This window comes from Lutjanus erythropterus, chromosome 6, assembly GCF_056507025.1.
Source record: "Lutjanus erythropterus isolate fLutEry1 chromosome 6, fLutEry1.hap2, whole genome shotgun sequence".
Taxonomy (NCBI): domain Eukaryota; kingdom Metazoa; phylum Chordata; class Actinopteri; order Lutjaniformes; family Lutjanidae; genus Lutjanus; species Lutjanus erythropterus.
Window position 1 is genome coordinate 9,541,047 of NC_139322.1, and position 11,643 is coordinate 9,552,689.

Consider the following 11,643-nt stretch of genomic DNA (forward strand, 5'->3'; position numbering starts at 1 on the left):
TTGTTTTTGTTTTGTTGTTTTATTTATTGTTTAAGCAATGAATGTACAAACATAAGAGAGGCAAATAAACCAAAATTGCTTCCAGAACAACTGTGTGTAAGTGCATGAAAATAAAAAGATGTTCTGTTGTTTCAGTATCACCATTACAGAAAACTCTCAAACCCATAACTCAATCTTAAAAATTCATTAGAATGGTAAAAAATCATTTATTATTTTGTGGTGAATTTCTTCTGTTTTGGGCAGAAGTAGATATTTGAAGAATATCCTTATTGTCACACTTTTAGAATCTGCTCCTGCTGCTGCTAGGTAGCCGTGGACGCGTCTCCTACGTCACCGACGTCATTTCCGCCCCGCAGAGCCCGGATGAAGCTGCCATTGGGGCAAGTGATCAGGACCACCAAGGCTGGTTGTATTTTAATGTAACGGTGAGGGGGTCTGTGGATTAATGTGGACAGGACAGCGCGGAGAGACAGCAGGGCGACGACCAGCGAACCGACACCAAACGGCTAACGGCTGCTAAAGCTAACTGTGCTAACTGTTAGCAAAGTAACGCAGGGAGACTGTAGCTGCTGCTGCTATTAGCCTCTCTCCACACACACTGTACGTCTTGTCAGGGCTCCAGTCTGACACAACACCTGGTGGATGAATGATGTCTGCCGCTAGTATCGACCCTCAGGTAAGGAGGAGAGAGGAGAACAGCTCCATGTTTTTATCTTCACCGAGAGGCGAGATGTGCGCTGTGTGCAGCCCACTCTGCAGCAAGCTAGTTAGCCAGCTGAGAGGGGAGGTTAGCAAGAAAACTGGTCTCTGCTGGTAACCAAAAGGCCTGGACCACAGCTTCCAGTGGGTATCAGATTTGGGATCTGGCTGCTTTGTTATTTACTGTATGTGCTTGTCAGGTTTTCAGAGGAAACGTCTAAAACGTGTCAGTGTGCACCTAAGATGATGTGTGATGCTTTCAATAACACTGGAGACCCATGCAAGCTTTCTTTATTTCTCCTTTCACATGCATTCCTCATTTCAACGTGACCACCAAGACATCGAAAGGACAAGATGCAAGCAAAGGTGAGAGAAAAATGTCTCCTAATCCTCCAGATGATCCTGTATCTACAGATGTTTAACACAGACCTGTTTAGCACCCTGTAAAGCATAGTGCATACCTGTCACCTGATACCTCATGTCTCATGTATTATAGCCCAGATGTCAACAGAGAATCTCCGACAATATCTACAATAATGTTGTCCAAATTACAGAATTTTAACCCTCATCTTACCAACATATTTAGAATGGAAGGACTACTGACTGGGGTCCATTGGGACCCCAAGAATATACTCATGTAAGAAACAACAGTCAGAGCAAAATTAAAACTTAATTCTGTCTTCTTATATTGTTAGTTATGTCATTGATATCCAATGAAATGTTAGGAATGCTAGAGTTAATTTACACACGCAAAACAAAAATAGACAGAGCACATAAGGGTATCTGTACTGAATCCTTCATAATGTCTGATGGAATGCCCCCTGATACTCTGCTAATAGTGTGGGATACTTAATATTAGGAATCATGGCAAACATGAACTCAATAAATAAAAAGCTCCATCTATGAAAACTGCGTTGATGGAATTGGGTGCTTTTGACTGGGCTCCCCCAGGACTCCAGTGCACTGGTATTAAAAATATTAAGCACAAATTAAAATAGAAATGGAAAATGATATATGATAAAAGATATTAAGTCATCGGGAACAAACAGATTGACAAACTCATGAAAAATTTGAATGATATAAAATTAAGTGCTTGTGAGATGTGGAAAAAAGTATAAAAAATAAAAAGTAGTCCAGTGGGTGGGATTACTGGTCAGCCAGTCTAACCAGTATTTTTATCTTACAGTTCTTGGTGTAGATGGCCCTTAAAAGGTTAAAATTTGATACAATACTAGTATAAAAAACAATATTTTATCTCTTTCAATACCATGGCAACAAGAAAAAAATGAGACAAAACAAGATTTTTTTCAAGTATTATTGTTAACAACCTGCACACAGTGCTGGTACTGAAAAAGTCACTTGACACTGTCTGGATTTGCTGCAAGCCAAATTTCATGCAGGACAATAAAGACTCAACAGAACTGGGGTTTTAAATGTGCACTCAGATGAATGTCTTCTCAGATAGATTTAGTTCTTATAATACTATTGAATGTATAATTGACAGATTGTCTTGTTTCAAGCACGTGGTATGTAAAAAATCAGTACTGTGTGTTTTATCGATACTTTTTACAACCTTAATCTACATAGCATTAAATAACTGCTATGCATTGTTACATATTTTGATCCACATGTTTGCTTCATACTGTAGCTGTTTGCAGTATTGAACATGCATCATTGGGAGCTTATCAATAGAAAACACCTTGCACATTTCAAAAGGTCAGCTCCTGAAAAGGTTACATTTATCCAGCAGACGTCACTCTATGGCAGACAGGATAACCTATTTCAAATCACTAAACATCATTCACATTATTATTTTTTTTTAATTCTCAGACATAAGCTTAAGCCCAGCTGTAATGGGTTTCACACTGGTCTATCGCTGTGATGCTAGAAACAAGTTCATAGCAATAATGCAGATGAAATTCTAGTTGCATGTTTTCAGTGATATCACGGGAAAATTGTTACTCAGATCTGTTCAATGCAGATATTTTAGGCCTCACAATAGAGGTGGCATCATCATGCTGTTTGTTCAGATGTTCCAGCTTTGACAACAGTTTGATTTTCTTGCAGCCTTTCCAGTTTCAGTGCAGAATGGCTCCCTCCACCAGAAGGATACAGTCCATGACAATGACTTTGAGCCTTATCTCACCAGCCAGTCTAACCAGGTAATGTGACACCAAAATAATTTTATTTTGACTTTAAAGGGAAAATTCATCACTTTTTATGTGAAACTTCAGTCAGTGTTGATAGTAAATGTAGTCAGTTGAAACAATAAATTCCTCAGTGTGTGCTATATTGACTGAGAAAACTGAGTTCTCCTGCTTGCAGAGCTGCACCAGTGCTGCCAGCATGAACCAGGATTAGGGCTGCACAATTAATCGCAATATTATTGAAATCATAATGTGGCCAAGTGCAATATCCAAATCTCAGAAACCTGCATTTTTTTTCAGAAAGGAAAAATTTGTGACAAAACAACATTAGGTAATAAATGTTAGGTAATAAAAATACTCATGTAGCTCACCCTCCGGCTGCCCAGAAGTGGAGAATAGAAATCCAAGCTGAAACAGCCTATAGTTCTTCCTTAACATCACTTACATCACTGTGACATCACTGGATGCAGGAAGAACAACAGATTTTGCAGGAGGAGAACTCCGCTTTCTTGTGCATTGTATGAAATTCCATACCAACATGCTATTTAGTACTGAAAACAGTGTGAGATTTTTAGTATGCATGAAACCAGTAATTCACAAGGTGCATCCTGTTTCCAGGGAAATACTATAGTATGCAAGCACTGGACACTATGCCATCATAAACATCCCACAATGCAATGCGGACAGCCACCAAGGCAGCTCTGGCATAACGCCAGTACTGTTTAAATATAAGGTTTCACTTTGCTAGATGTATATTTTTAGAATTAGTTAATTGTTGGCCCAGGTTACCACGGTTACGCATCTCTAAAGAGCAAAGAGGCTCTAAAGATACATTATGGTGTGATGTGCACTGAGCAGTGTGTCCGAAAAGATACGTGCTACTGTTTATTTACATAAATGCATGTTGAACGATAGTGCACATAGTATGTGATTTTGGAGCAGTGAAGGTCGATATAGCACACACTGAGGAACTTATGTCTAGCTGACTACAATTACCATGAACACTGATTGTCCATCCACATGAAAAGTGGTTAATTTTCTTTTAAGTAGGCCTTTTTCCACAGCAGCCATATTGATATGAAATATTAGGACAAACATAGGTTTTACCCATGATACTAATTAAGGTCCCATTCCATTTAGTGTAGTAGAGCCTCTCCAGTGAGTCAACATGCATATTAACAGAACCCTGACTCTGTTTGACCTGAATAAAATGGAACCTCAAATATAATTGAGAACACCTGTGTTTACCTACTGTTTTATGTCAAAATGGCTGCCGTGACAAAGGTCTATCATCGCTGCATCTTGTTGCTCTAACAGATGATGTTAATTCTGTTTCTGTTTGTAGAGTAACAGCTATCAGTCCATGACAGACCCCTACCTGTCCAGCTACTATGCCCCCTCCATCGGGTTTCCTTACCCCCTCAGTGAGGCTCCCTGGTCTACAGGAGGCGACCCACCCATCCCCTACCTGACACCCTACGCTCCCCTCAGCAACGGAGATCATCACTTCATGCACGACACGGTGTTCGGGCAGCCGGGGGGTCTCAGCAGCAGCATCTACCCTCACAGGTTTAACTTTTTCCCAGAGAACCCGGCCTTCTCAGCCTGGGGCACCAGTGGTTCTCAGGGCCAGCAGACTCAGAGCTCCGCCTACGGGGGCAGTTACAGCTACCCACCCAGCTCTCTGGGAGGCACCTTAGTCCCTGATGGCCAGACGGGTTTCCATAGCGACACCCTGAGCAAGGCTCCAGGTATGAACAGCCTGGAGCAGGGCATGCTGGGCCTAAAAATAGGTGGGGATGTGACAGGAAGTGGCTCGGGTGTGAAGAGTGCAGGCTCTGTGATCGGCGGCGGTGGCAGTGTAGCTGCAGCTGTTGCCACAGGGAACGGTGGCACACCAATTGGAATGCCCCCTCCGAAACCTACGTCATGGGCTGCTATTGCGAGTAAACCTGCCAAGTTGCAGCAACAAAAGACCAAGAACAAACCGGGCATGCCCATCGCTGGTGGAGCTCTGCCTCCACCCCCCATCAAACACAGCATGGACATCGATACGTGGGATAATAAAGGGCCTATCACCAAGATGGCTCCTCCTTTACCCCCGCACCATCACCACCACCACCAACAGCACCAGCCCCAGCTTCACTCCCACGCTCCCAGTCTCCTGCCCCCCCTCCAACAGTCCCTCCAGTCTGCCCAGTCCCTCGTGCAGCAGATGACCATGCAGGGTCCTCCACCTCCTCCTCCACAGTCCTACCAGAACCACAACTCCGCCCCAACACCTCAGACCCGCTGGGTAGCCCCACGCAACCGCAACTTGTGCTACGGCGGTGGAAGCTTGGACAGCAGCGGCTCCTCTAATGGTGGTGGTGTTGGTAATGGAGGCGGAGGGGGTGGTGGTGTGCCTCTGGAGCCAGGAGCAGAGTCCCACCCGGTGCTGGAGAAGCTGCGAGCGGCCCACAGCTACAACCCCAAGGAGTTCGACTGGAACCTGAAAAACGGCCGCGTCTTCATCATCAAGAGCTACTCCGAGGACGACATCCACCGCTCCATCAAGTACTCCATCTGGTGCAGCACGGAGCATGGCAACAAACGTTTGGACTCAGCCTTCAGAGCAATGAACGCTAAAGGTCCCGTCTACTTGTTGTTCAGCGTCAACGGCAGCGGCCATTTCTGCGGCGTGGCCGAAATGCGCTCGCCCGTGGACTACGGCACCAGCGCTGGCGTTTGGGCGCAGGACAAGTGGAAGGGCAAGTTTGACGTGAACTGGTTGTTTGTTAAGGACGTGCCAAATAGTCAGCTGCGCCACATCCGCCTGGAGAACAATGACAACAAGCCAGTCACCAACTCACGTGACACTCAAGAGGTTCCTCTGGAAAAGGCGAAGCAGGTGCTCAAGATCATCGCCCAGTACAAACACACCACCTCCATCTTTGATGACTTCTCCCACTACGAGAAGAAGCAGGAGGAGGAGGAGGTGGTGAAAAAGGTAGAAATTTCCTTCAGACTCAACACACACGACACATTAAGACATGACACTTAAAGATATTCAGCGAGCGTATGAAGATAATTGAAGTTATGTTTCACTTCTTGGCTTAAAGCTTTTGTTGATACAGGATCTGGTCAAAGTTTCATTTACCAACTACGCTACAAAACACATTTAATTGCTCTGATTGGTTGTAGGTCTGTCCAGTTGCATCCAGAGACATTTTGGTCTGCGGTGTTGATAACACTCCTTGAAAACCAAAAATTAACCGAGAGGTTCCAGACTAATCCGCATTTTCTGTTTGTTTTGGTGCTGCCAGGCGAGCTTCTTGTCTGACTGTGATGATTAAAATAACACTCTGATACAGACACAGAACTTCTGTCTTCTGCATACCACAAAATGCACTGAATCGTGGTTCACATGAGAGCCAACTTGTTCATATAACCATCTGTCATTGATTTGAAATGACTGCAAAGCTTCCTGATAAACAGTTTAAACATGTATATTTCTGATGTGACTTTTCAATAAGGCTTTGCATGTTTTTTAACAGAGCTATGAGCCTGCCTCAATACAGAGCCGATCCCGAATCGATCAGGTAAAGTTGTGTTAATTCTCTCCCTCTCTCTGGGTTAGGGCTGGTTGACATGAGAATATTTAATAGTAAAGTATTTTCTGATCATGAGATATATCCAAATATCACTGACAAATGTATGCAAAATCATGTGTGTAGTAATTGATCTTTGATGCAAATGAACTGTCCCACTTTTATGCATCTGATCAGACAAAATGCTTCACATGTAAAAAGACTTCAGTGTGACATTTTGTTTGTCTATAATTAAAGTATTCGCTTAAAATTGTGAATTTAGAGAAAAACAATGATATAATATGGTCAAATTATGTAAAGGATAATCTACAGTGAGCAGGTAGTTATTGTGAAATGGTTACTTATCAAGAAAAAATATTTCGCACACATTTATGTGACACAAAATATTAATTTGAAAATGATTGTATTGTTTCTCCAGAGTCTATGATCAAAACTGTCTGTGTCCATAGAAACAGACTATAGAATGCTGTAATTGACCAATCAGAATTGAGTATTTAACAAAGCCATAATAAGGAGACATAATTCCACTGAATGACAGTGACTGTCTTTGAATTGATGCTGAATCATCTGTCCCTACTCTGGATCTCTTTTTCTTATTTACTGATATAAAAATCACAGTGTTTTGATAAAATAATGTCAATCATTTGTGGCACAGCAGGACACAATATGATAAATCGTCAAATTAATCAATCCTCAAGTATTTTCTTGTTGCTAAATCTGATTGCAGAGTGTAATTTGATTCGAACCGCCACTGCATGCATAATACACAGCAGGTGGCGGCATCTGTGGCGTGATGATGTTGAGCCAAACAAACAATGTGGTTCTTTTTACAAAACAATCCGCAATTTTCTCTTTAATCTCAGAAAATATTCAATATTCATATGTTTTTTCTTGTGAATTTACCACTTAGATTTCAGAGAATATCCTAGTTGTTTTTACTTGTAAATGTACCACTTTGATCTTATTTTTTCTCTGAATTTTACCCCTCTCCTCTGGCCTCATGACTGTTTTTTTTTTCTTTTTTTTTGGCAATAATGCAACATCATATGTGTGAGTAATGTGATATTGATTAATCTCTCTGATCATTTTTTCCTATTTCCTGTCTTTTCCAGGATCGTCAGAAGTAAACAGAAGATGGCTGTCGACGAGATTTAGATTTAAAAAGAAAACACAAGGACATAAAGAAATTGAAAACTAATATTTTTTTCTATTTAATTTTGTTGACTTCGGCCCATGTCAAACTTTTGACCCACGTTGCTCCTGGTTCCCAGTCTTTAAGATGCGTGCAGGGATGAAGCTAGTTCCACCAGTTGAATCGCTTCAATAATATATATTTTCTTGTTTTTTCTGTATTTTTTAGCCTTATAAAAACTCTATCGCTATCCCGGAACTTGCATTCTTAACTAAATATAAGTAACGAATTATCTGCACGTCTGTTTTTGAAAATCTCTTGACAACATGCTGCTGATATTCAGTGACTGTTCACTTTGTGGTTTGTGTGTTGGAGAAATGTTAAGTGCTTGTATTGGTTAATCTTAACGAGTGAACAACACTTTATTGACAAATGTCTGCTATCTGTGTGTGGCCAGTTGTATTTTATATTATCAGAAGAAAAAAATAACTTCTATTATGCCCCGTTTTTTCAATGTGAGGGGTGTCTTACTTTGGTGGGGGAATGTGTACACTGAAAGTTTCTGTATGCATAGACTTAATCGTGCAAGGTTGTGACGTTAGAGAGCATAAATGTTAGAAAAATATTTTGAATAATGTATCACCTGGCTTACAACTGATTTAAATTTAGCATTAAAGTGGAGAATATGTGAGATTTTGTCTCTCCAGAGTGGAGCCTTAACATTTCTTTTCAGCACTAGTATAAATGAAATTTGTCATTTTGTTTTTGTTTTTTTTGTTTTTTTTTTTGTTTTGTTTTGTTTTTTTGTTTTTCTTCCAGAATTGTACCTCAAAAATTATCAGCTAGAGATTCAGGGAAAAGAGGTCTAGAGATCAAACGCTCTTTTAAAGGTGGTCCCTCTCTTTCTTATTTAAAGGATGGAAATACAAATATACTGTATGAGTTCAGGTTTTTCAACACGAAATTTGCTTTCTGTACGACGGAGTATTAGGGCCACATTAAGGGGTAAAAAGGAGAAGGACGATTTTTTTTTCTTAATTTTGCATTTTGAGAATCAAGTTAAAATGTCGGGAATGAAGTTGAAATCTTACTGTGAGAAAAAATAAATCAGAGGAGCAAGTTTTTTTTTCTGCATTATGAGAATAATGTTGAATAAGGTTGAAATGGTAATTCAACTATATTCTCGACATTTCGATTTTATTTTTAACATTTTGACTTTATTTTCAACATTTCTACTTTAGGCTTGACGTTTCAACTTTATTCTCAACATTTCAAAGTTATTTTCAATGTTTTGACTTTATCCTCGACATTTTATTATCAAAAACTTGACTCTGTTTTCAGCGTTTCAATTTAATTCTTGATATGTCAACTGTTTTTGACATTTCGGCTTTATGTTCAACATTTTGACTTAATTCTGCACATTTGGACTTTATTCTTGACAAAATTGAATTTATTCTCAACTTTATTTTTGACTATTTTAAACATTTCAATTTTGTCAAGTTTATTGTTAATATTTCAACTTCATTCTCGACATTTGAACTTTATTTTCAACGTTTTGACTTAATTCTCTCAAGATTTTGACCGTATTCATGACAGTGCAACTTAATTCTGAACATTTTGTGACATTATTTGTAATATTTTGACAATGCTTAACATTTTTACTTTATTCTCAACATTTCAACTTTACTTTTGACATTTCGACTTAATGTGCAACATTTTGACTATTTTTGACATTTCAACTTTATTTTTGACCTCATTCTCAACATTTCATCTTTATTCTTGACATTTCAACTTTATTGTCATCATTTTTATTTTATTCTGAAAATTATGACTTTATTTTCAATATTTCAATTTCATTTTTGACTGACATTTTGACTTTATTCTTGACGGTTCGACTTTATTCTCAACTTTTTCAACTTAATTTAAAATATTTCAACTTTTGTTCTTGACATTTTAATTTTATTCTTGACATATTGACTTTATTTTCAACATTTCAGCTTTATTCCCGACATTTCAACTTTTTGAATGTTTTGATTTTGTTTTAGACATTTCTTCTTTATTCTCAACTTTCCAACTTTGTTCTCAATGTTTTGACTTTATTTTTGACATTTCAACTTTATTCTCGACACTGTTCTCAAAATGCAGAATAATTTTTCTCTTATGTCAGGCTCTAATGGTCCTCCGTATTTCTGTCTTATTTCCCTGTCAGAGTGACTTTTATTTCCCTCTGTTCCCTGCTGTTCCAACAGAGGTCTCTGTTTATGAAGTTCTGGAGGAAATGTAGCATGTACTGCTTTTAAAACTCAAGCCAGGCCTGTCAGATTTTTGTTTCTTGTTCTCTCTTAACATAATTATAATCTTGACATTCTTCATCATTTTCATTGCTATAACCTGTCCACTTCATCCTCAGAAAATGTAAGCTTTAATGTACCGGCATTTCTAACTTGAGATCGCCTCAAAATGTTTAACTGTAGCATTATAATTAACTGATTTATTGTCAAGTGTATGAAAACCCAGAGACTAGCCTATATGGTATATGTTTGTGACTTTTTTATTTTTAATTGCTTGCTGTATTGTGTGTATGCAAGAGTGAAAGAAAAGAGAGGGAGTATGATTGTGGAGCAATCAGAGTTATATTACTGGTATTGGAATATAGAAAATTTATGCAAAAAAAAAAAAAGTTTTAAGTCATCCCTGAATTAAATATCCATTGTATCAGAGGTCACCGTCACATTCTTAGATTTGATCATGTTCATTATTAAAGATATACTTATCTGTAGTCTGTGAAATTTTTCTTTATTGTGACCAGAGGATTTTATTTACAGGAACAAATCAGTTTTACAGATGCAGTCGAAAATCACAAAATTAACTATGAAGGGACTGATAGTCTGTAAAGTTAATGACGACTCTATCTGGACAAGGAAATAACACAAAATTCTCATTTCTGTCCAATGGCAAAATGTAATAAAGTAGATTTACTTGAGGACAAATTCAAAGGACTTTATACTTAGAATTATCTGATTATACTTCTGCATGATGAGTACATTTACTTTAGAACATCTAGAACATTTTGACAAGTTCAGAAAATTACATCATTTTACTGTAATGGAGCTTTAAGGAACCACCAGAAAGAGACAACAGTTATTAAATATCATGATATAATGATACACAAAATCTAAGAACCCTTTTTTTAAAAGAAAGGGTTTGTCAAGGGTTCTGTGTAAGACTTAAGGGCTCCATTAAAAACTCTTTCATTCAAAGAACCCTTTTTGGAAGAAAAAGTTCTTCAAAGATTGATGACATCCTGTCAAGACTTTTTTGCACTATAATACAAAAAGGTTCTCAGTAGAACCCCCTGGCTAGGTTCTAGATAAAACCCTTATAAAAAGGTTCTCTGTAGAACCCCCTGGGTAGGTTCTAGATAAAAACTCTGGAATATAAAAAGGTTCTCAGTGGAACACCTTGAGTGTGTTCTTGACAAAACTCTTTGAATGCTGAAAAGGTCCTCAGTAGAACCCCCTGGGTAGGTTCTAGGTAAGACCTTTAACCCTCCTATTATCCTTGGGGTCAATTTGACCCCATTCAATGTTTATCATTCAAAAGATAATAGTTGACTTTTTTGGCTTCATATTTCATGACTTTTCCTAATTTGATGGGTACAATTGATTAAGCATAAAATTATCATGATGATATTTTTTCAATGTGCTGAACACATATTGCACACATCGGTGTTCCTCTGGGGTCAATTTGCCCCCAAGCTGTTTTAGCTGTGTAGAACTTGTCCGTCTGTGTGTGACCCATGTGTGACCCAACATCCCCACATCTGCAGGTGCAGAGTTGATACTTTTGAGTTGATACATGACCTGGGGGGGGGGGGGGGGGGACAATATTGGCAGGTGTCAGGTTTGTCCCACCCGAAATGATTCCGACCAGCATGACCTGTTCACTGTGCAAGAAATATGTCTGCAAGGAGCATGAACACGTTCTGTGCACATCCTGTGTAGAGTAGTGCAGACTAGAAGCTTGACTGTGGACATAAAGAACTGTTCCATGTTCTGACTATCTGACTGATGTT

At 39.0% G+C, this 11,643-nt stretch overlaps 1 protein-coding gene across 1 annotated transcript; it reads left to right on the forward strand.

Annotated features, from left to right (window-relative positions):
- Positions 1–344: 344 nt before the first annotated feature.
- ythdf1 (YTH N6-methyladenosine RNA binding protein F1) lies at positions 345–8,259 on the forward strand. Its single transcript, XM_084720468.1, has 6 exons — positions 345–676; positions 1,038–1,065; positions 2,767–2,861; positions 4,192–5,835; positions 6,383–6,427; positions 7,549–8,259. The coding sequence occupies exons 1-6, from the start codon at positions 647–649 to the stop codon at positions 7,561–7,563; spliced, it is 1,857 nt and encodes a 618-aa protein (XP_084576594.1). The 5' UTR covers positions 345–646; the 3' UTR covers positions 7,564–8,259.
- Positions 8,260–11,643: the final 3,384 nt, after the last annotated feature.